The following is a 25645-nucleotide window of genomic DNA, read 5'->3' on the forward strand; positions in this document are numbered from 1 at the left end:
TAGTGGGACATGAGGCCAGAGAGGAAATAGGAAGCCAGATCTTATTAGGCCTTGTAGGCCATTGTAAAGATGTTGGCTTTTACTCTGCATAAAATTAAAAATCTTCAGAAGGTTTTGAACAGAGAGGTGACATGATTGGACTTCTCATTTGAAAAAAAAATCACTCTACGTGCTACCGAGAATAGGTTGTATTGGAGGCAAGGTTAGAAACTGGGGAGTCCAGTTAGGAGGCCATTGCAATAATTCAAGCAAAAGAAAATTGTCTTGGTAATTGTAGAGGTGGTGCAAAGTGTTCTAACTCTATATAGTATAAAGATAGAACCAGCAGGATTTCTTAACAGATTGATGTGCAGTGTGATGAAGAACGCAGTTGCCATTGACTGAAATGGCAAAGATTGAGGGTAGAGGCAGCTTGAGGGGTGGCTAGGGCAGAGTTCATTAAAACCACAAGGATTTTCTTTGCACAGGGCCTCCAAATCATGTACTTGTCCACTCATATGATTTATTGTGATGTTTATATTTGGCTCTGGGAATTTCATATTTTATTCCATGTTTTGAATTACATGCCTGGTGGCAATTGGTTGAAACACCAGATGTCTTTCCGTGTATCAGTTGTGGTTTTATTTCCTTTCATTCTTGAGTTGAAACGACCTGAAACCTTTTTGTGTAACATCCCTGCAGTTGTCCTTTGACCCATATAATTGACCATCAACCTGGTTGGGCTTCCTCACTGATAGCTCAGTTGGTAAAGAATCTGCCTGCAATGCAGAAGACCCCGGTTCAATTCCTGAGTCAGGAAGATCCCTCGGAGAAGGGATAGGCTACCCACTCCAGTATTCTTAGGCTTTCCTAGTGGTTCATACAGTAAAGAATCTGTCTGCAATGTGGGAGACCTGGGTTCGATCCCTGGGTTGGGAAGATCCCTTGGAGGAGGGCATGGCAACCCACTCCAGTGGAGAATTCCATGGACTGTATAGTCCATAGGGTTGCTGGATATGACTGAGCGACTTTCACTTCACTGGTTCTGCAGCTTGGATTGCCTGCTATTTTTATTTGGTTACTTGAACCAGTTGCTTAGAGTAGGTATAAATCTTCATGGGATTTGGTGTTTGATGGTAGTGGTTGCAATTGAATAGTTTGAAAATTTTAAAACAGAAACATTACAAAAATATGACAGAAATAATGTGAAACTCAGGAAAAACGGAGTGGAAATCTTGAGTAGTTTAACTGTATCCGTTTTGAGTGAAAGGAAACTTTTGTTTTAGATAAAGCCTATGTTATGGTGTTAGGAGCTGGCCAACTGAATTCCGTTGGTGTGCACTGCTTCTGCTTTTTATCCTGATGGCATGTTCAGTTTTATCAAGGAGTTGGATTTCCTCCTTATTTCTAAAGAGAAATGTTTACTCTTAAAAACCTAAAACTTGGATTTTGACATCTTTAAGCAACATGCTTAAGCTTAGTCAGGTAATACCTGGGCATCGTTACTTGAAGTTCCATATTTCAGACAATAGACAAAGCTCTTACTATGAGAAATTCTCAAGTTATGAAATTCTTATATTCCAAGTAGAATCATTAATATTTAAAGCAAGACAAATTAAAGAGAGCATCTGATCCCACCTCTTCATTTTAGAGTTGAGAATACTGAAACTCATCAGAAATTCAATGACTTGCTTAAAAATCAATAGAACTTTTGTTGTTTTCATGATTAGCTATTTTTTTATTTTCAAAGACATATTGGGACATAATTCACATATCATTAAATTCACCCTTTTAAAGTGTACAATTCAGTGGTTTTTAATGTATTCACAAAGTTATACAACCATCACCACTCTAATTTCATAATATTTTTGTCACTTCAAAAGAAACCCTGTACCCCTTATCAGTCACTCCTGTTCCCCTCTTCAGCCCCCATCAACCATTAATTTATTTTCTGTCTCTAAGAATTTGCCTATTCTGAACATGTCACATGAAGAGAATCATAAAATGTGTGGCCTTTTATATCTGCCTTCTTTCACTCAGCATAATGTTTTCAGGGTTCATCCATGTGGTAGCACTTCATTCCTTTTTATAGCTGAATAATATTCTATTACATGGATTCACTGCATTTTATCCATTCATTTATTAGTTAATGGGATTTAGTTTTTTTCTACTTTTGGAAAAATGGCTTAATTAGTTATGTATTTTTGAAGGTTATATATTATTTAGTTAGCAAAAGTAGAATAGCACACATACTAATTAATAGACACTTTCGTATGTATGTGTGTCTCGATTGTCCTGGAAGTAGGGGAAAACATGAGTAAAATATCCTGTATGAACAATAAGTTCAAAATTAGTGATTTTGAAGCAAGGTTACCACCTTACTTCCTATCCCCATGACCTTTTTAGGAATTTCAAATTAGAAAAGTGGCAGTAGAGGGGCTTCCATGGTGGCTCAGTGGTAAAGAATCTGCCTGCTGATGCAAGAGACACGGGTTCAAACTCTGATCTGGGAAGCTCCCACATGCCTCAGAGCAATTAACCCCATGTGCCACAACTATTGAGCCTGTGCTCTAGAGCCTGGGAGCCACAACTACTGAGCCCATGTGCCACGACCGCTAAAGCCCGCACATCCTAGAGCCTGTGCTCAAGAGAAGTCACTGCAACGAGGAGCCCACACACCACAACTAAGGACGAGTCCCTGCTCACCGTAACTAGAGAAAAGCCCAGGCGGCAGTGAAGACCCAACACAGCCAAACAGAAATAAATTAAATTAATTTTAAAAAGAAAAGTGTTCAAAGAATCTTTTTTTGTTATCTTCAGTGGTATAAAGTGATTCAGGAAATACTGAAATACAGAGGTTGAGTTAATTTGCATTTCATAGGTTGGTTTGATGAATGCATGCAAAACACTTAAAGTCTCAGCAAAAAAATAAAAGGCTAACTAAGTCAGCAAGTTTTGATTAAAAAAAAAAAACAAATATATTGTTATGGTGGTTTCAGGTTAGAAAATGTATAAAGTCACAGCTTAATCAAGAATGGTAAACACTGCATGCCATGTCTATCTTTGATATTTCAAATAGTTCTTATGATTTTTCCTAAAATCCAAAATATAAAGAATCTTTAATCGAACACAAGCCAATCCTTTGATTATTGTCACAGCTCCCTACATGGTTTCTATTGTTTCCTTCTTAGAATTGGGAGTCCAGGTCTGGACATAGTGTTCCATTTTGAACCTGACCAATATAGTATCACCAGTGGTACCTCTTATCCCTTCATCTCCAGGTGTTTTTCCTTTTTCTTTTCTTTTTGGTTGCATTGAGTTTTCATTGCCACACTTGGGCTTTCTCTAGTTGCAGTGAGCCGGGGCTACTCTTCGTTGCAACGCACAGGCTTCTCCTGGTGGTGGCTACTCTTGCTGTGGAGCACAGGCTCTAGGGTGTGCGGGCTTCGTAGCTGCAGCTCATGGGCTCAGTAGTTATGGCTTGTGGGTCTAGAGCTGGCTCAGTAGTTGTGGTGCACAGGCTTTAGTTGCTCCGCAGCATGTGAAATCTTCCCTGACCAGAGATCGAACCTGTGTCCCCTGCCTTGCCAGGTGGGTTCTCATCCACTGTACCATTGAGGAAATCCTACTACTAGCTTTTAAAGGGATGATGCTCTACTGTGGATGTGGCACTTATTCATCAAGTGTTGTTCAGTTGCTCTGCTGCTGCTAAGTCGCTTCAGTCGTATCCGACTCTGTGCGACCCCATAGACAGCAGCCCACCAGGCTTCCCTGTCCCTGGGATTCTCCAGGTAAGAACACTGGAGTGGGTTGCCATTTCCTTCTCCAATGCATGAAAGTGAAGAGTGAGAGTTAAGTCGCTCAGTCGTGTCTGACTCTTAGCGACCCCATGGACTGTAGCCCACCAGGCTCCTCCATCCATGGGATTTTCCAGGCAAGAGGTTCAGTTGCTCAGTCGTGTTCAACTCTTTGCGACCCCATGGACTGCAGCACATCAGGCCTCCTTGTCCCTCACCATCTCCTGGAGTTCTCCCAAGTTCTTATCCATTGAATCAGTGATGCTGTCCAACCATTCATCAAGTAAGTTGAAGTGTAGCCTACTGTGAGAGCTGAGCCTTGGGACAAACCTGCCCCAGTCAGGAATCAGGCCTTTATGGAAGCAGGACAAATGAAAAGACCTTGGATTGGAGACCAGTCTGCAAAAGAAGATCGTGTTGGACAACAAGACTCCTGCCTTTGCTGATCATTTTCGTTTGTTCTGATAGCATTCATTGCATTCTCCTGGACCAGGCTCTGTGTCAGAGCTATTTGTAAAGATGAGTGGAGGTTAAGCCCCTACCCTCAAAGAACTCAGTCCAACAAGGGACTGAGCACTGGATCTATTAATATAATATAAAGGTCTAACAGACACATGTAATGGTATTACTTCAGCTCAAGTTTCTATACCAGACATCATCAAGATACTCCCAATTCTGCTGTCTTAATGGAGTATATATGAAAAGAAGAATGAATATAGACGACCACAGATTTCATTTTCTCATTAGCTTGATCCTTATTCCAGAAAGGGACTAACAGCTGGTAGATTCATTTAGCCTCATTTCACACAAATTATGAATACTTGGAGCGGGACATATTTTTGTATGACAATGAGTTCTGGCAATAACAAGATTTTTAAAGTAATTGAGTAATTATATTTATTTATGAATCTAGAAGTCAAAACCTTTTATCTTCATCCTCATTGTTGTGGTTGAGATAATACAAGCATGAGAATTTCAGGAAAAAAATCCATACTTTTACCAAATAGCAGTCCAAAGAAGGAGCTTAAAATGTTTTAAATGTCTATTTTCCCAACAGATTATTCTTTTTAGAAAGTCAGTACTAACTCACAAGTAGTATTCATTGTACATGCTCAACAAGGCAACGGTTTTATGCAACTTTTTTGTTAGAACCTGGCTTGCTCTTTGATAGCAATCTCTTGTTAGACAATTCTTATTGCATAATATCACCCCTTTGTACTCTCCATCAGCTACTGGCTGACCACAGTATAGAAGAGACAGGAAGCAATGTCTCTTATTTGAGCTCCATTTAACACTTCAAGATCTAATGAAGGATTTTGAACAAAAACACAACAAATTATATAGTTAAATCTACAATCACTTTGAAATAGAAATGACATCATGCAACCAGTTAACTAAAAAACAGACGAACTATTAACACTTGTACAGAGATTAAAGACAGTAACGTATTCTATAATTTTGATTTAGGATGAGTTTGATTATTTTTCCAATATGTCATTAAAACCATTTTGCTAATGAAAATAGTTATCTCCCCTGTATACTAGTAGGCAAGTAACATGAAGGGGAACTGACCCAGAATTAGTCCTACTCCTACTATGCTCACTCATGAACCAAGTGTGCAAATTGTTCCTTGCCACCATCCCATATTCCCCACACCCACCCCTTGCAACATTAAACTGCCAAACACCACCCAGGAACGGATTTCCTATTTCGTCATTTAAACCCATTATCTTGTTCCCTCACTATCTTGCCAAACTGGTTTCCCTCTACTTAAATTCTGAGACATGATGTGGCAAGATAACACGTCTAGACTGTTTGTATAAATAGACAGTTGGGTCTTAAAGTTGAAGCAGAGGACCAAATTTCAAGTCCTTTTTTTTCCCTTTTCAGTCTACTGCTTGGACTCCTTGTAATCCCAAAGAGATTGTCTAGACTCAAAAGCAGTTCTTTGTGTTTTACAGTGTGCATCATTTAGTACAGCAGTTGTCCAATAACTGCAAGGCAGTAGACTGAAAGTTTGGGGGAAGAAAATGAGAGTATCAGTTCAGTTGCTCAGTCGTGTCCGACTCTTTGCGACCCCATGAATCGCAGCACACCAGGCCTCCCTGTCTATCACCAACTCCCGGAGTTCACTCAAACTCACGTCCATCGAGTCAGTGATGCCATCCAGCCATCTCATCCTCTGTCGTCCCCTTCTCCTCCTGCCCCCAATCCCTCCCAGCATCAGAGTCTTTTCCAGTGAGTCAACTCTTCGCATGAGGTGGAAAAGTACTGGAGTTTCAGCTTCAGCATCATTCCTTCCAAAAGTATACCCAGGACTGATTTCCTTTAGAATGGACAGGTTGGATCTCCTTGCAGTCCAAGGGACTCTCAAGAGTCTTCTCCAACACCACAGTTCAAAAGCGTCAATTCTTCGGTGCTCAGCTTTCTTCACAGTCCAACTCTCACATCCATACATGACGACTGGAAAAACCATAGCCTTGACTAGACGGACCTTTGTTGGCAAAGTAATGTCTCTGCTTTTGAATATGCTATCTAGGTTGGTCATAACTTTCCTTCCAAGCCATAATCAATTGAAACTGTAGCCTTTGCCTAACTTGCCAATTGGAAAACACAGTTAACTTAGTGAAGATTAACTTAATCTCTAGAGTATATGCACATATACACTGAGGATTGGCATCATGAAGCTGATATTTTGAGTGAATGGCCCTGCAGGAGGGTGTTGGTAGATGGCAGCCCTGTGGATTAGGAGTTTCAGGGACTACCCTGGTGGTCCAGTGGTTAAGAATCTGCCTTCTAATGCAGGGGGTGGGGGTTCAGTCCCTGGTTGAGGAGCTAAGATCCCACAGGCCTCTTGGTATGGCAAAAGAAAAGAAGATTAGTAGTTTCAGAGGACTCCTTTCAATCGAATCAGAGTTGTCGAGTATGGGGAAGTCTCCCCGTTTGCCTCAAATTATCTGTGTATCCATCAACACTCCAGAATTTTATCTTTTTAAATGTCAGGCATTTGGTCACTGATTTCCAGAGTATGATTTACCTGGAAATGACTGTCAAGACAAGCTTGGTGAGTAACCAGGGATAAAAGAAGATGTTATCTCTAAAGGTTGCCATTTAGTGACAGGCCCCAGTTATGTTATTCAGGTCATTGTATACCCGCTTTTGCATCCTCCCAGATATAGAATGTATAGAATATGTGTCTTCAGAAAGATGCTTGTGGTGATTGATGGTGACTTTGGTAAAATGTAGACAGGGACTCCTGAGAGCCAAACGGGAAAACCAAACTGACAGCACAATGCTTGCAGGAAGTCCTGGGACTGACAGATCTCCGGGTGATAATGGGGCCGTTAGAGGAGTGACTGAAAGACTAAAAGAGAGTAGTGGTAAGATGGGGAGAGAGTTTAAAATTCCCAAAGTACTGGTTTTCATTCTTATTTTACTATGAATCTTTTTGATAATTAATACATGGGGCAGGGGTGGGGTGGGGGAGGATCTTACCTAGATTTAATCCCCTCAAGGTTGCTGGAACCAAGTCAAAGCACAAACTGAGCTGCCTCTTCGACACTCCTAAGAAAAGCCTCCTTATAACAGCCTCAGGAGCTTACTTCAAATCCCAGGCCTTTGTCTTTCATCTCTCTGCTCTTGGGGCTCTGGGTAGTGCCACATCTGGTGGTGGTTTGTGTGAAAGGAAATAATATGTATAATAGTTTCCTGTTTGGTCATTTAAACCTATCCTTGTGCTGGACAGAATTTGACCCACTTCGCTCAGTAGCAGCGTCCTGTCACTAAAGAACCTGTTATTTACAGCGATCTGTCAGCTGAAGTCACAGTGCTTTACCACTAGCCCCAGAGCTGCCCAGCCCCCTTATTTTTATCCTTATCTTCATTTATACAAACAGTGTTATTATAGCTTAAACTGGAGGCTTGGATTTATTTCTTTAGAGGACAGAATTATTTTTGATAAGAAACAAAGTCTAGTAAATATGGTCATTGTTATCAATCTCTTCTCTTATTCATTTTTGGAGCCAGATTTCATTTTATTCTTGAACTTTATTCTTGAATTGAGTTTTATAATTTATCGTGTAATGACTGGCAAGGAGTTTTTAAAAAGCAAAGCCAAAAAGGTGCTAATAATAAAATGAAAACTATTTAATACTTTGAATTCTTTTTTTCTGATTTGGCTCTAAACTCTCACCCTGGCCATTCTTGACAGTCTTACCCTTGAGGTCTTTCTTCGTCTTTCATTTACTGCAGAGATGACCAGTTTTCTTCTCTCTGAGTGTGTCCATTTGTGGTTCTGAATGTCCCAGAGATCATGAAACAATTTCTGTATATTGTCGTTGTTCAGTCGCTCAGTCATGTCCGACTCTGTGACCCCAGCACACCAGACTTCCCTGTCCTTCACCATCTCCCTAGAATCTCTTCATACAATAAACTCTTTTAACTGCAGAATGAATACTGACAATTCCTAAATCTGTGTATATATTTGTGGGGGTGGGAAATTCCATTGTGCACTCATCACTTGCTTTTTACTCTGGTCCCTTAAACTGATTTCAGTTTCTTTTTCCTTAGAGACATTGGGAATGTATGGATACTTCATTTAGTTTGGACCTCCAGAAATGCTTATGATAAAACAGAGAGAAATGTTTGTAGCATCACACCGTGTTTGCTTAGGGCAGGGGTGTGCGTAACTATGACCCTCAGGCCAAATGCAGTCAGCAACCTCCTTGTGCACTTTAGGGCTGAACATTTATAAAGTGTAAGGAGAACCAAAGAGTATGGAACAGAGACTGCATGTGTCCCACAAAGTTTAAAATACTCTCTGACCCTTTATAGAAAAAGTTTACTGACCCCTACCTTGGACTAGCATCAAGTGTTAAAATGTAAAGCCTTGTGTTTAGAGCAGCTGGTGTCTCTTTGAACTTCAGATATAAACTCTTATTGGGTACTGTGTGCTGTACCAGACTAAATTATACTACATTTATTCCAGTTTGATTCTATGTTGGCACTATTTATATATTATTTCAGTGCTTCTCAATTCTTGCTGCATCTTAAAAATCATCTGGAAAGCTTTAAAAATACTGTTGCCTAGGCCCCTACACCAGAGGTCCTGATTTAACTGATCTGAAAGGGGACTGGGCATAAGTGTGTCTTATATGCTCTCCAGGTGATTCTAATATTCAGGCAGGTCTGAGAACTACAGACCTATACCACTTGAAGGTCTGTTTGTGGATTGACAATCAGACCATATTGTTAGTCAGTTTTTATTCATATTTTTCATTAGAAATATAATAAAGATCCATTATACAAATTGCTCTATAATTTCAAGACAGAAGTGTTGCTCAGGGAAATTTTAACTGAGACGGTTTTGAAATGTGAAGAGCATAAGAAACAGACAATGCCGCGACCAGAAAAATAGAATTTAAAAGATAGGAACTGAAAGGAGCATGCTGGAAAAAAAAGAAAAAGAAAAAGAAAAAACCACTCAGAATTTCAATACACAAATCACTGAGTAGATTTCTTGCTGTCTGGGTAAGTGTATCTATTTTCAAAAGTGCTATTAACATAAACAGAGCAGTAAATCTGGGGCACCATCCTTTTTTTTTTTTTTTTTCAAAGTTGTTAAGAAGAATTATATCAGTCTGCAGGTGTCACACGCAGTTACTCAGAATCAGAAAGAAGGCTGATCGGGGGTTAGAAGATCTCCATCTATCTATCTTTTTGCAACCAACCACGTCCAGGCTGTTTATTTAATACTTCCTCTTGCTAATGAAGGTACTGGTTGGGGATGGGTCGGGCTTTCCCATGTCAGCATAAGACTGCAAGATTTGAATGTGCCCTGGTGTTGGCTTCACTGACCACAGCAGGTACCCCAAGCAAGAATCTGAGCAGTAATAACAGGTAACAACAGCATCAGACCTCTGACAGTTTTCCTTCCAGTGTATTTCTTTTTCTCTCCATTTATCATCGTGTTCTTTTCCCTCTTCTTTTTTCATTTTTCCAAACCAGCAAGTGTGGAGGCAAGACACATCAAAGCAGAGATGGGAAGTGAAAGAGCTCTCGTTCTGGACAGATTAGCAAGCAATGTGGCAAAGCGAAAAAGCTCAATGCCTCAGAAATTCATTGGTAAGAATACAACCCTTTTTCCTGCTGTTGTTAGCAGATAGTTTGAATGAGATAACATAGGATGCTTGCTACCCAGGCCTTTCCTAGTTTAATCTCTGTTAAGATAATTGATTTTTCCATTTACAAGTTTTATTCTTCGGTATTCACTTTGATAACTAGAGCAAATAAAATAAAATATTTTTAACTAAAAAATCTTAACTACTAAAGAGAGGAGTATTTGGTATCCAGTATCTTAAATGAAGTTGGTATTAGAAATGCTGTTCCTTCCTCTTTATTTTGAATGACATATGTTGCATGAGAGAGTTTGTGCAATTTACACCAGTAAGATGTTCAAGATAGCATTTTTGTAATCTTTTGTAATTATATTTTACAAGTTGGTTCCCTTATCATGCTCAAACTTTTTTCAGGCTCTAAAATATATTGCTATATTTTCTTGAATTTGATTGAGAATTGGTTTTAAAAGAATGTGGTTGAGAATGCATAGATTTAAATAACAAGGTTTGATTTAGTCACTTGTCTTACTGGAGTTAATTTTTATACCATTGGTTTTCACATTGTCAAAAAACACAGCAAGAATGAGATGGCTAAGAAATAATTATGTCCGTTAAAGTGTTAGGACTGCCAAATGGCAGAAATATTTTGTTGAACTCTCCCAGATGTTTACATAAATGTGACTATGATATTTAAAATAGATTTGTATTTGTGGAGTAGGCAGCTGAATTGAATGTATCGGTTTTGCTATAAATTGAAAGTCAGTGATATTGAACAAAAATAGTTATCACACAAAAATAGACCTTTTTCAACACCAGTAATATTTTAGAAACCTGTCAGTTTGTTTTTCTAAAGCTGTTGCTACTATTGATTTTTTACTTCAGTTCTTTTGTGTTTATTCTTTTCAATAGCTTTTACAGATATCAAGTGCCTGCCTGGTTTTTTAATCTGATTAAATTTTATTCTGGTCTAGATAATTTTAAATTCTGGTCTAATTAGTTTTTTTAATTTTATGTGAATTATAGAGATATATTGAAGGAACCCATATATTCCAAAGCTATCCAGTTTGGTATTTATGCTTTTTTATTTTATGTTGATTGGCTGAGAAGTTTTTGTATCCTTTTAGTTACTGTAAGAATAAATCGTGTCAGACTAAAGTTGGTGCATTTCAGTTTAGAGAGACTCTTTCCTCATTACCAACTTCCCTCTCCTGGAGGGAAGTGTCAGGGGACATGCAGTGACTTCCATATGGAGTTTAGGCACAGTGGACCAATCATGACACCAAGATATTATATTAAAATATTGCTCATACATCTTTTGAGCTGTACTTATGTAAAGAGGTTCTGGCTGGAGTACAAAAGGAAGCTTGAATTATTATTCTGTGCCATGAGTATAATGTAATTTGGGGGATGTTTTGACTGTAGAAATGGCTGCAGCTGATGTAGGTGGAGGAATATGGGGACAAATGGGCAATAAAAAAATGTAAAATGACAATTTCAATCCACTTATGGTCAAGGCATGTTGGTCTAAGAGAATTAAAATATGAGAGAAGGTACTTAGTTCATATAATTTCCTTAAACCTGTCCTTGAACTAAACCCCTACTTAATAAGTTGCTTTGGTATTTTCATGGGTTTAAAAACACATGTTTCATATGTCCAAGTCCATGCCATTCTGCTTATTGCATCAGGGATCCATTCCATTTGTTTAAGACCATTATGACCAGAGGGTTTTCACTCTTCCATTTCCAGACTCAGGAGGGATGCTGATCTGGTAGGTACTGATTTCTCTCATCTTCTGAACCATCATGTTCTCTCTGCTGGCATCAGGAAACCCAGTCTAGTTAGCTCTTGATTTGAGCTGAGGTAGCAACTTCAGGACTTTGGGGCCCTGAATAGCTGGGGGAATTTTTTTGTTTCTTTTTGTAAATTGTGGTAATGTACAATAGGAAGAACACTGGATTAGGAGCCAGAAGACCAGGTTCTGATTCCAGTTCAGTCATTTCTTAAGTGTGTGTGTTTAGACAAATCACATAACCTTTCTGGGCCTCTGTTTACTCATCTGTGAAATGAATAGACTGAACAGGTGATGAAGTGATCCAGAAGGTCCCTCTCAGCTCCATCATTCTGTAAGTCTGTAAGATGAAGTATAAAAGCCAGCAATTATGAGCACCACTTTAAGTCAATATGTATAACTTAAGATAACTTTTTTTCTCAAGATTGTATAGATATGATATGTTATTATATGTTTGTTGTATGTTATAAACCATATCATATAATTTAGGGTGTTTTTTTCAGAAAGGTGTCATTTAACCTGAGTATCTATAAGACATCTACACTAGTTCAACATTTACATACTTTACTTAGTATATTACTACCGATTCATCCACTCTTTTTGTCCATTCATTTATCATGCAAATGTCTATAGAGCTCCTGCCATGTGTGTGATAGTCTGGTTCCTAGCACTGTTCTCATCTTCTAGCATTAGCTTATACCCTGAACCTTAAGAGATTTTTTTTTTAAATAAAACTCTCTGAATCACTTAACTTAATCAACTTTTTTGATAGAAAAGAATAATTTCAAAGGGGAACTAAAGGAACATTATGACACCATGCAGTATTCAGGATGTAGTGATGTAAGACTAGTGGAGCTAATATCTTCCCTCCCTCTTTTCTCTCCTCCATTTCCTCTCCAAGGCACCATTTTCTGAAAGGATTCAGCTGCCAGGGAAATGGCAATGGGTTAAATGTGAAGGAAGAATGAGTCACTCCCTTTAATCCTGGCTGATGGTTGCACAGCTCCCAGACCAGCCTTGACTTCTCTGACCTCTTGAACTGTGAGGGTAAAGGTGAAGATTATACCATCAGGTCAGCCTGTTACTTTCCTAACAGGCTTGAGATAATTACCCATAGAAAACATTTTCACCCATTAGAGGTGAACGGAGGAAGCAGGATGGATTGTATTGTCTAAATGCATTTAGAAACACAAAAACATGCCTCTGTTGAAGAGTAAGGACGAGAAAATCACCCAAAGAGGAGAAAAATGAATCACCTTTTTTTAAATTCCCCAAGAAATGTTGTATCACTTTCTATAAAATGGGAAATAAATTGACGCACATTCATTAGAAATCAGCATCTTTACATCATCAAAATAATTCTTCTTAGTTGTTCTTTCCAAAGGACAAGAGACCTTGCTTTTAGCACCTAACCCCCTTAGGGAGTGTCTTTTCTCTGAATCTTATTCAAGACTTGCTTGACTATACTTCTAACTAGGCCATCTTCAAATACTTGGCTCAAAATAGAGGCCAGATTTCTCTCCTGGAGGGAGGAGGAAAATGACTACATTTCTGCATATTTCTTTTTCTGATATTCATTCTTTCTCCAAAAACAGATGTGTTATTCAGACCAAAGTGGTTACCATAGCATCTCCCTATTTTTTTTAATTTCATGTATTACTTTATTAAAGGAAGTTTTCACGTTGAAAAGAACATGAAAAAAGATCTCACTCACCCCCGGTAAACATGTCGTGAGGTTTTGACACTTCAGCAAACACTGTCGGTTCTCCCTGTGAAGTAACTAATGAGAAATTGTCTGCTTTGGTTAACAGAGTGACAGGAAGCAGTTTTAATGCCTATTTCTAAAAGCAAAAAGTATCTTCTCCTGTCCCTTCCCAAAGGGCCAAAATCCCTAATCCTATAAGCCTCCAAAAGTCATGGCCTTTTTGAACTTGAAGGAATATTAGGATCCTGTAGGTGAAGTTTGTTCATTAAGGGAGGAAGGGGGATGGGAAAGATGGAGAGACGCAGCTCGTGGGTGACAGAGCAGGGCCAGAGCCTGGGTCTAGAATGTGCTGCAGTCCAAGGCCTTCCTTCCGCAGAAAGTCACCCAGAGCCGTACATGTCGTGTGTGCTACATGGGGGCTTTGAAAAGGGGAGGATCTCGTCACTGAAAGCTGGTGGAAGAAAAATTCTTGAAGGCCAGTCATTCTCTCTTAAGGGTGTGTTTTCTTGAGAAAAGAGCTGTGGTGACTCCATCAGGGCAGATGACAACCAAATAGCACTTCATGGTGACTCACAGAGGACAAAGGCTTCTGCAGCAACCGAACGTGGTCTCCAGCTCAGTTTTCCTCACTGCCACCCCCACAACTCTCTCTTTTCTCTCTCCTCCTTCCTGCTTCTTCTTCTGTGGCTTCCTACCCTCTGTTCTCCTCCTCCTGGAAGAGGTGTTAGCCACTTCAGTCTCACTTAGAGTGAGATCAGAGCCATCACCATCATCAGATATTCCATTTACCCTACTTACCTGCCCTTTTTTAGGGGGAGGATATGTGCTTGGAGTAAGAGTAAGTGATGATACACGTGGGAAATGGTATGAAGTATCAGCAGATACAGTTAAGTGATTTGAAGAAGCTTAAAGACTTAATGAAAACCCTGGTGTTTCACATTACCCTGTTGTGATGACTATCACATCAGAATTGTTATTTTTCTAATGTCAAAATCATTTCTCCTCCTCGTCAAAAAAAAAAAAATCTTTCAATGGCTTCTCATCAGAATAAAATCTAAACCACCCAGGCGTTCTGAGGCTTTCACAATCTGTCTCTAAGTTGTCTTTTCTAAATGTATCATTTCAGCCAACTAATCTTTTAATTCAGCCATAATGAACTACTCCCACTTCTGTGTTATCATTCTTTCCATGCTCACTGTCTGGAATGCCCTCCCTCCCATCTGCCCTAAACCTCCACGTGGTCTACATTCCCATACTGTCCTGAGTCCTCTCTCTGTCCTCCCCCTGCAATCCAGGCGGGTTTAACAGTCTGCTTTTCATGATATAACTGTCTCCACCACCATCACTTCCACCACCTCAGATTTCAAGCAGACTTTAGAGGAAGAATAAATTAATTATTTGTCCCATGTTATTTGGTATATTTGAGGTGTGGTATGTATTTTCCTCTCTCTGCTATCTTGGCTACTCTAAACTTTGTTCCACCACATAGTATTAAGGATACTAGTGTGTAATGAAATTGTGTACATGCTACATCTCCTGTTGGATTGCAACTAAGTTTGTATTCTTCAAAGCACCTAACATGGTATGAAGCTAACAACAATAATAATAATAGATCTACCACTTATTGAGTGCTCACATGTGCCAGTACTCTGTTAAGCACTTATGGACATCATGACAACTCTACGCATCTAGATCTTTATTGAATGCATGGTACTGGTCCATATAGAACAAAGCATAGTTGCTTTTCTATGCTTATGGGAACCATCCCAGCAGAGAATCCAGAGTCATTGCTGGTGGTGAGATTGAGACACGGGTAAGGTAGCAGCCAGGAAACAGTTAATGCTCAAACACTTACTGAAATACATGGGCCCTTGGATCACATCTCCATTTACCAGCTGAGCAACCTGTGCGAATTAGTCAACTTGTTTGTGCCTTAGGTCCTTCATCTGACTAAGAGATGATAATTCATCTTAGGTTAAATGAGACAATATGCTAAGTACCTGGGACGGCACTGGGTATATAGTAGGACTCAATAAATAGTAGCTATTCTTCTTAGTATTTACACATAAGGCCCAGTGCTTGGTACTGTGAAGTAGAGAAGTAAACAGGTTAGAGGGGTGGATCTTGTCCCTGGATGCCCAGGGCAGAAGTCTGAACCCACGTGCCCAGCTAAGGTCCCTTTTAGCTCTAGGCTGTGATTCTGTACTTTCAGGTTGGCACTTAGCAGCCAAAAACCATATGCCCTCACCACATTGCCACAACTCAGGATGGGCAGATGCTCAGTTCAGGGTTACCAAAAGCCTAGGCAGTAGGGATTGACACCTTTAAAAGGAATCACAGGTAGGGAACAGCCCCATGAGGCAGCCTGGGTTTCTAAACTTAGCACTTATTGTTGCCATTTGTATTCTCATTGGAAGAAAACCTCCACTTCAGCCCGAAGCTGCTCTCATTAATCACGCAGAGGTGTGGTTTGATTTTGACTAGAAGCTGGACTGGAGGCTCTGAGCAGGTTTGGGAGCAGTTACACTCTTGTGGTTTGACTAACCTTTTTTATGAGTGTGTTACTAAAGAAACGTGAGCTGCTGGCTTTTCAATTACTGTAGCTTACCCCTCCTGAGTTTCATACACATTGAGTCATCGTGTCTACAGGTGACTGATAATCATCTGCACTATTCAAGTTACCGTAACTCGGAGATGAGGGGATCTGATGAGGGCAGGTTGCGTGCACGTGAAGATCTGAGGCTCTCCCATCTTCTTAAAAATGAACAATGGTCTGCGTTAACCACAGAACTCAGTCACATATTTCCACATCCAGAGCTGATTTTCCTCTTGCTGTTTTGCCTTTTACAACCTTAGCACTCAGCTGTTTTCTGACATGTGCTGCAGGTGGTAGAGACTGTGAAATCGTTGGCCTAAGTAGGCAAAACAAACTCTTGGGAGAAAGAATAAAAGTAGAGTTTGGGATGTGCCTGCCCCATCTCGGAAACTTTTTGGAGCCTCTCTGATAGGCAAAAAGATAAGACTTCCAGAGAGTCCTGGTATTTGGAGGAACTGAGTAGAGTTAGCTCCACTGAAAAATCATCAGTAACGTTGAAAAGGCCAGGAAACCAAAGTTCATCATTTCTGTGTCACTTTCAGGGGAATGAATATTTGTGACTTAAGCCAGCTTTTGTATTCCAGTCTCATTCTTCCAAACAGCTCTGATCAGAGACACAGCCAGTCTGGCACTTGAAAGAAGAACTATTGATTACTTTGGCAAAGGTCTTCCTACTACTTATTGAGTAGTTAAGGCATGGTGATTTTCTTAACATATTTTTTCTCTGAGGTATTTGTCTGGAAGCTGTCAAGTTGGCCTTAAGGTAGTGGGGATGCAGGACAAATCGGTCTGATTAGGTCTTTTAGCAAGTCTTTCTGTCTCCAACTTCTCACTGTTCTGGTCTACCTTACACATTGCTGTTACATTAATATCCTTAAAATAACATTCTGACCGCAAGCCTCTCTTGTTCCAAAGCATTAGAGGTTTGCCGTTGTCCAGATCTAAGCCCGACTGTTGATTGTTCAGAGTGGGTATCGTTTGGTCCCACCATGTGTTACCTTTTTTCAACATTCCCCAAAATGGAGGCAAAAGGCTGGGAGGCTCACAGGGCATTTGAAAACCTTGATCTACATGGCTAGAAAATGATTTTCTTTTTAGTTCTCTTTGAATCTTCCCGATTATACCAAGAAGAAAGATTTTGACTTTATGTTAGTTGTCTTCAGCACTAATCGCACACTCGTAAACTCTATTTTTAGCAAAGAAAGAGGGGATCTTTGTCTACAGGTACTTACAGTATCTGATCAAACTTTAATAAATTGCTGTGTTTCATTGTCTTTATTTTTCATAGTTACCTTCTATTTGTGGCAAGTGACTCTGGTTTTCCATTTATGTTGGTGATATAAAGTTTCCTTAAAAAAACAAATTTCTTTTAGCAAAAAAGGAAAGAAAGAAAATACAAGCCGATTCAAACCAAAAAAAAAAACCCTAATGTCTACCAAGTGCTTTCAGTGTGCCAGGTACTGTTCTAAGCTCTTATTAATTAAAGTAGATACAATTATTATCCCCATTTTACATGAGGACACGGAGCCATAGACAGGTTAAGGAACTTAGCCAAGCTCACACCACTAGTAATGAGGAGGCAACATCAAATCCATCCATCTGACTCTAGAGCTCTTGCTCGCAGCCTCTGCACTGCCCAGGGCTGTTGCTGCTGCACAGTGTGGAGGGATAAGTGGAGTCTGAGAAATCCTTTATTCCATACTTCCTGATACTGCTGTATCCAGACTCTCTCATTCCTTCCTGCTCATAGCTTGGATGGTCCCTCGTGTCTGTCTTGATTCATGCTCCTGTCTCAATTAGGATTTCTCTTCTGCGTCTCTGAACATCTAAATCCAACCAGTTCATCAAGACCCTTCTCAAAATTTAGATTTTCCAAGAATACTTTCCCTTCCGAAAGTACTCCTGAAGTTTTTGTATTCCCTTAACATTTAAATAGATAGTTTGTACCAGACTGCCCTGCCTTTGCCTTATAATCCTTTATACAGAAGACATGTTCCCCCACCCCCGCTTAAATGCCTCAAACATGGCATTTAGAATATAAGCTTCTGTAGAGCAAGGCAGCCCTTTCTAAACTTTTAGCATTTATTTTTCCCCAGTTCCAACTATTCTCTCTCCCTAGGTTGGAGAGTCCTCAAGAACAGAAACTGGTTCTTTCAATCCTTTTTGTGTTTTTTCCTCCCTGAAGCCCTTACTGTGTGGCAGTGACAAGTTTTGGAACAAGCATAACATGCTTCGGAAATGTTAGGAAAGAGAGGTTTTCGTTTGCCAAATCTCTCAGAATCCAGTGTCTACAGAATGAAAAAGCATCAGGAGTGACCTCACTCCCAGCCCTTGACACGTCTTCCCCACTTTCTCGTGCCTCCACCAGCCACTCACCATCGAGCACGCCTGCCATCACTGCAGACCCAGCTTGTGCCTTCCCTGTGGCCAAAGAGCCTGTTTTCTAACAGAACACCCACACGCCCTGAAGGTGGCTAAACTCTGTTTTCAAAATTTCTCAGCAGTTTGACATGAGAAGTAGGAGAGGGTGACCACAAATAAATTTTTCAGTTAAGTGTGAGATAAGTCCTAATGATCACATATGTATCAATGACACATCTTTTCAAACAAAAGAAGAATAACACACTTTATGAGGACAAACATCACGATCTTTCATCAAGAGAGCCTTTCTAAAACTCCCTGCCTTTGAAGCGCTTTTATTTAAATCTCAGTCCATCTAATAACCGATGTGTTTCAGGAGTGGTAAGTTGGAGTTTTGGGGGCTGTTTTTTCTGCCTCTGCAGCTATTTAAAAAACTGCCGAAGTCAGAGCATCCCCACTTTTTGCAGCACATCCGGCCCCCTGGCTCCCTACTATTACAAGCAGAAAAGAACAAGCAAACTAAGAGTTCAGGAATGGACTGCATCTTCAGAGTTCACGAACAGTAGAGAGACAGAAGCCCCCACGCTCCTGACACTGGCAACTCCCCACCCCCTGCTAAGCCCCCTCCTGATGTTCTCCTGCTTCTTTTCTCCAGGGTTCCCCTCTGACATGAGCAGTGGAAACAACTCACATTGTAGCCTCAACTTAGTGACATCTCTGACTCCCTCTTGCCTGCTGGTTTCAGTTATTTTGACTGTCCAAACATGTGCTGTCAACCACTGTCCCTTGAGACTTCAGCACCGTGCAGGACCATTTCGCCTGGGCTGAGTGTTCTTAGGCAGGCAACTTGTCCTTCCTCATTTCTCAAGGACTCCAGAAAATCATTTTAAAAACTCTGTGCCTCTGTGCTGTTCCTTTTGTCACCGCTTCTTTCCCTTGTTGTAGGTGAGAAGCGCCACTGCTTTGATGTCAGCTATAATCCTAGCTACATGTACGAGAAGGAGAGTGAGATGATCCAGACCCGGATGATGGACCAGGCCATCAATAACGCCATCAGCTATCTCGGGGCCGAAGCCCTGCGCCCCTTGGTCCAGACGCCACCTGCTCCCACCTCAGAAATGGTCCCGGTTATCAGCAGCATGTACCCCATAGCCCTCACCCGCGCTGAGATGCCAAATGGTGCCCCCCAGGAGCTGGAAAAGAAGAACATCCACCTGCCAGAGAAGAGCCTGCCTTCTGAAAGAGGTCTATCCCCCACCAACAGTGGCCACGACTCCACGGACACTGACAGCAACCACGAGGAACGCCAGAATCACATCTATCAGCAAAACCCCATGGTCCCTCCTCGGGCCCGCAATGGGATGCCACTTCTGAAGGAGGGCCCCCGCTCTTATGAACTCCTCAAGCCCCCACCCATCTGCCCAAGAGACTCCATCAAAGTGATCAACAAAGAAGGGGAGGTGACGGATGTGTACCGGTGTGACCACTGCCGAGTCCTCTTCCTGGATTATGTGATGTTCACTATTCACATGGGTTGCCATGGCTTTCGTGACCCTTTTGAGTGTAACATGTGTGGATATCGAAGCCATGATCGTTATGAGTTCTCGTCTCATATAGCCAGAGGAGAACACAGAGCCATGCTGAAGTGAACACCCAGGCCCAGAGATGAGTGTCACCTGATCATTCCATATCATTTTTAAAAACTGATAATGCCTAACAAATCACTCTCAAACTCAGTTCCAAACCCCTTTCCACAACATTTTAGTGTCCAAAGGATCACGTTCACGTGGGCAGCAGAGAAATGCTGTCCCCATTCAGAAATCGTTTGCAGATATATCATGTTACTACTTTTGTGAAACCTGTGTTTTCCCATCAGGGAAATTTAAAAGCCAATGAATTTTATATTTAAAAGCCAATGAAATATTTGGTCATAATCTTTTGTAGCAATAGACAGGCGTTCTTTGGAGTCTATTGCCAATCAGAAGAGTCCCCTGGTTGTGCTGTGTGAGACATTGTTTTCTAAATACATTGGCCATTTGTGGAAAAGCCTCATAGTCCTATGCTCGGGTCCACAGAGAAGAACTGTTGACCAGCTAACCTTGCTGGGAAACCAGCCCATGTGCACTTCACACAAGTTTGAAGGGTTAGAATGTGAACTCTCCATCCCAAATTACAGTCGAACAGTAAGGAAAAGAACAGCCATAAAATAAGTTACCAAAAGCCCCTACTCTCCAAGCATCAGATCCACCTCTTATCACACAAGCGAAAAAACCCAAGTTTTCCGATGATACTTCCACTTCTACTTTTTATCCTCCCCTGTCCCATTAAAGCTGCTTTGGGTTAAACCATGCACAGAAGAAACTCTGTATCAGAAGAACCGGTGGTTTAAACATAGACTGTCTGTCATTGGAACTCCAGGAGGTTGTCTGCTTGGATGATGGCATCCTTTTCCTACGATGGAGATTGGCAGGCGTGGTTCTGAAGGGGGAGTGATTCAGCAGCATCACCAGGGATGGAGGGAGGGAGGAACAACCCACCCGGAAGTTTTTTATCTCCTTCGTGGAGTATTGGTGTACAAACCCAAAGCAAACCTGCCAATGACTTTTGAAAAAAAAAAAAATCACAAAAAAACAAAAACCAAAGAATCATACCAAAAGTATGACTTAGTCTCCCCCACCCCACAGGAAGGAATCAAGGCTAGACACCATGATCAGAGCTGAGCTTCAGAATGGGTGAGGAGAGAGCAGCTCTGCTGGCGGCTGTCCTCCATCAGGCGGGTTGGGGGCTCCAGCCCCCCCCACACATTTTAAATGGAGCTGTTGTATTCCACAGTTTCCTAAAAATTTGCTCTTGGTTCTGCAGATGTGTTGGCCGTCTTTCTCATTAATTATGGGAGACATGCTGTCAAGGAAAAGTGTTGTGATAATTGTAAAATTAGCAGTGGAATAGGGGTCACACAATCTGTTAGCTGAATTCCATGTTTGCCACTAATTAGCGGAATGACTTTGGGCAAATCACTTAACTCTTAAAACTAAGTTTCCTCAACCATAGAGTTAGGGGTTGGATTGGATTTTGATGTTCTCTGAAGGTCTTTTCCAGCTTTACATTTATGTGATTGTGTAGTAACCACAATTATTTCTTTTTGAGCCTCTTGGTGTATGGGTATTGAGCAGAAGAGTAAGTGTATGTGAATATATGTTCCACATTTCTTTGGTGTGAAAATGGTAGTGTTGTTAAGTTTTTCCTGTAACCACTGAGTTGTGAGTGTGAAGGGGAGGAACAAAAAACAGGAAGGCATCTTGATCTTGCCCCCGAGTGTGCGCACAGACTGGCGCCTGCGGCTGCTTACAGAGCCTTATTTTTCTCTCCTTTGAAAGTAACCGTGTTAGGAAAAATCAATGCTGCTTCCGGGGACCACTTCATGGAGCCTCTTTACAAATTAAGAGTCAGTTGTGTGAACATTTCTAGCAGAGGCAAGAATCCCCAGTTCCTGGTAGAACAGTGTTTTATGTATCTGCCTTGATATTTCGAAAGGGCTTTATGCATTAGGCTCAAACTCAATGCGTCTGTGTGCTGCCAGTAATTTAAATGTTCCACCTCAGACTGCACAAATGGCTTATCCTTCTTTGTAGCATGGCGTCTGTCTCAGGAAAAAAAGATTTTGTGAAATTCCATGGCAACAGTCCCAACATGTTTGGGATTTCAGCCAGAAGACTAGCTGGATTTCAGTGTGCGGGATCCTGAACATCCCTGTGTCTCTGTGATCCTAGACCCCAAGCCACACCAGGTTGCTTACACCCATTGTGAAAGAGGACCTGCTTGTTATATTTTTGAAATACCACACATCCTGTTGACTCTTTAGGGGACAAAAGGAAGAGAATTCGGAAGCAAGGATTAGCAGAAGAGAAAGCTAGGGAAGGCGAGTATTTCCACCAGATTAGTGGGAGAGTCTTTAGAGAAGACATCGTCTTCTGCACCTTAGGATAGTGAAACTAAAGCCCTTCCCACCAAGATGGGGACTCTGCAGCTATGACCCTGGTTGTCTCTGTGACTAATGGATTTTCTGAATGATTTCCATCGTTCTGAGGTCAGTTTTATGAGTGAGATGACCCCTCACACAGGCTGCACATTCATTGTTGCATTTTGAGCCTTGGATTGGGACATGTCAAGTCCAGAGAAAATGTGTATGTGGAAACTCCACATTCTTAAATCTTGAAATGGAACAGGGTGGAATGTAGCAGTTGCCACAACACAGGTAAACACTTCTGCAGACACTCCTTATCCTACTTACCCCTCTCCCTCGCTTGGGGTTGGGAAGGAGGTGAAGAACCTTAGCAAGATGCCTAGAGAGGAGGGCAGGTTAAGATTTACATCTGACCCTGCCTTACAGTGAGGTCTTCGTCAGCTTCTGACAACACAGTTCTTTTCTCAGCCAGAGTCCCTGTGACTGTGAGCTGTGTAGGTTTTCTCTCTCCTTCACTTTCCCCAATCCTCTTGTTAGCCAGGCCCCCACGGCACACCCAGGAGGCCGAAATCTGAGGAGCAACCAAACCTGTGAAAAATTCCCTTACAGCCAAGGTGGTAAGAGTGGAAAAGGAAGAGAGCTGTTCCCCAAACGTTCTTGATTGTTATTGGAAGTGTTGCCTGTGTTCCCTCCTTCAGTTCCCTGGTAGAAGTGTCTTCCCCCATTACACTCCACACCACCACCAGGAAAAAATGTTAATAAATCCACCAGTCTTTAGATTCCTTAAGTCAGTCTTCCAAGAAGATATTAACCTTGACACAGATAAGCTAGCTAATGTTATGCTTTGTTATCCATTCTAAGCTGTTCCTGACTCAGCTTCCAACTTTATCAGTGACAAAATGTCTCACCTTTTAAAGGCAAGGTTTATTTAACATTTTGCCAGACCCAGAAGTAAAATGACCTCAGATTTCTTTTGCAAAGAGAGATGTTTAAAAACACAACATTTTATTCAGTTGAAACACTGTGTTAGTAACAAATCTAGCATCAGCATAATGCTTTTTCCAAGGAGCTTCTGTATCACTTTTTATTCCCCTCCTCTGCTTTTTTTTCCCTCAGCTAAATGTGAGGTTTAGAATGTTTTTAGGGGGAAAAAGCAATACTTCTGATATATATCCTAGGACCGGCAGTAAGACTGCAGTGTAAATGTTAAATGTTTAGTGTTTGAAGTCCTGACTTTAAAGTGTACCCCACTATGAGTAGGTACGTTGGCCTCTAGTGGAGATTTGGAAACACTCAAGATTTGAGTCCTCGGAGTGTCCAGGCTCTTTGACAAAGAGAATTAGAAGTTTGAGCTCAAGAAGAGAAAAGAAAGGGGAGTGATGAAAAGTTTGCCCTAGAAAATGGACTCAGGCTGTGCAGGAGATAAGAGATACGCAGTGATCTTCCTCATCTTTTAAAAGAATTTTAAAGCTATTTTTGTGCTCAGACAGTACAGTTCAGAGACTCTCTATAGGCAGAGTTCAGGAAGCAGAATGATTGGGGATTTAAGTGCCTGTGAAAAGGACAATTTTGACCTAAAACCAAAAGCCAAACCTGGGCCATCCCAGGGAAAGGACTCGTCTCTAAGCCTAACCGACTGAAAAGGTCTGAGAATGATCAGTGACTGTGGACTTGGAAGAGCCTAGAAGAGAGGTCTAGACTTTCGACTTGTGTAGCTCCTAGCACAAGACTGTGCCTTTGTTGACCCAAGCTGTATATAGCCTGTCCCACACCGTGTCGTCAACATGAGAAACAGGTCTTTGCACTTTGAAGAAGCTGGATGCAAGTTTCCTCTGAATATTACAATAGTGAACTGTCATATGCTGATATTGAATTGTTATTTGAAACTGGAATGTTAATGTTTTGATTTTTAAAAATGTAAGGACATAACAATATCTACCTCCCAAGGATGTTGTGAGGTTTTATGTAATTTTGTCTATTAGGTAACATTACTTTGTTTTTTGGGGGGAAGGGGTGGATTATGTTGGGTGGCTGTAGATTTTCCACGTATTTCTGTATCTGGATTTAAAGACATGGAAAATATTCAAAAATCATACTAAGACCATGATAGAAATTCACTTGCTGTTAGAGGCAATTGATCCCGAACACACAGTTTGCATCATATTGTTTTAATGCCTAAGAGTAAAGAATATGCTGAACCTTAGAACCAATGGGTATGAACCACACGGTACAGAAACTTCATGATTTTGCTGTCAGATAAGTAGACTGGCTTTGCTCCCTCACCATCTTATGAGCCCTCCACCATTAATTCTCCCAGCGATTTAGTTCCCTCAAGTGGCCCTCACCATCCATCTCTCCATCAATCCCACTCTAGAAAGCCCAAGAGCAGTCCCATGATGTCACCCACCTTCTCCCAAGCCCAAGTCACACATCTGTGGGGCCTACTTCATTTTCTGTATGTGGGGGCAGCTTTGCTTCTTCCTCTCCTAAGAAGACTGAGAAGAGACCTTTTGACATGTTAGGAAAATGGGGCAGCCTTAAAAATGACTGATCCCATTGCCAGTGACTCATTTACACAAGGACTTTTCCAGGTTAGCAGACAAGGCCCTTTTCAGTGAGCCTGCTTCTGTGGGTTCACAGAAACCAAATTACTGTGGGTTGCAAAGAATTAGCAGGTCATTTGAAAAGCAGACATCCCTTTACCCAGACTGTGGTTTTGCATGCTCAAGTTCTCAGTCTGTAAGCTTTGGTGAGGGATCATTTTGGCTACTGGAAAAACCGTAGCTTATTTTTAATTTCTGGCTGCCAAAGCCACCACACGTGTGGTCTGTGGATGACCCTTGTCTGCAGAATGACGGGGTGGGGGAGGGGGCGGAGAAGGGAACGTGGTTTGGGGCTCAGGGCTGCCTTCCCACCAGGAGTGAGGGAGGGAGACCTTGCCGAGTGGTTTTGACACAGCCTGTGCTCACAGCACTCTCGTCTGGGTTTCTCAGAAATGCCCTCCCTGCCCAGCAGTGACCTTCCCTCTTGACCCTGGAGTCCGACCCGTTGGAGCACTGTAGCGCCCTACTCCTCTGTAAAGACTGTACAGGTTCAGCTTCTGAAATGTAGCAATGCTCACCTTGCCAGAACCCTAATGAGTGCATTCCCGCGTTGAAAACAACCCTGCTGATAGTTTTCAAAGTTTCTTTCTTATGTTTGATTTTTACATTGAAAAATGAAATAAAAAATACTGGTGTGTTTAATCCTCGCGCATGCCTGTCACTTGTTGTTGTTGTTGTCAGAAAATGGAATTCCTTCTGCCCCTAGGTATATTTTCTTAATCTAGCCCCTCTGG

At 41.3% G+C, this 25645-nt stretch overlaps 1 protein-coding gene across 5 annotated transcripts in view; it reads left to right on the top strand.

Annotated features, from left to right (window-relative positions):
- IKZF3 (IKAROS family zinc finger 3) overlaps positions 1 to 25553 on the top strand; it is a 94269-nt gene extending 68716 nt beyond the window's left edge. For 3 of the 5 annotated variants that reach the window (XM_086357836.1, XM_086357840.1, XM_086357837.1), the window contains 2 exons: positions 9783 to 9899; positions 19290 to 25553. In XM_086357836.1, coding sequence (XP_086213962.1) covers positions 9783 to 9899; positions 19290 to 19993 — 821 coding nt within the window. In that variant the 3' untranslated portion in view covers positions 19994 to 25553. Of the gene's footprint in view, positions 1 to 9436; positions 9675 to 9782; positions 9900 to 19289 lie in introns of those variants that run through there. The other 2 variants (XM_086357841.1, XM_086357842.1) reach the window with 2 other exon arrangements.
- The last annotated feature ends 92 nt before the right edge of the window (positions 25554 to 25645 follow it).

This window comes from Bos grunniens, chromosome 19 (assembly GCF_055505025.1).
Source record: "Bos grunniens cultivar Pamir isolate PY7600 chromosome 19, Bosgru_T2T1.0, whole genome shotgun sequence".
NCBI lineage: Eukaryota > Metazoa > Chordata > Mammalia > Artiodactyla > Bovidae > Bos > Bos grunniens.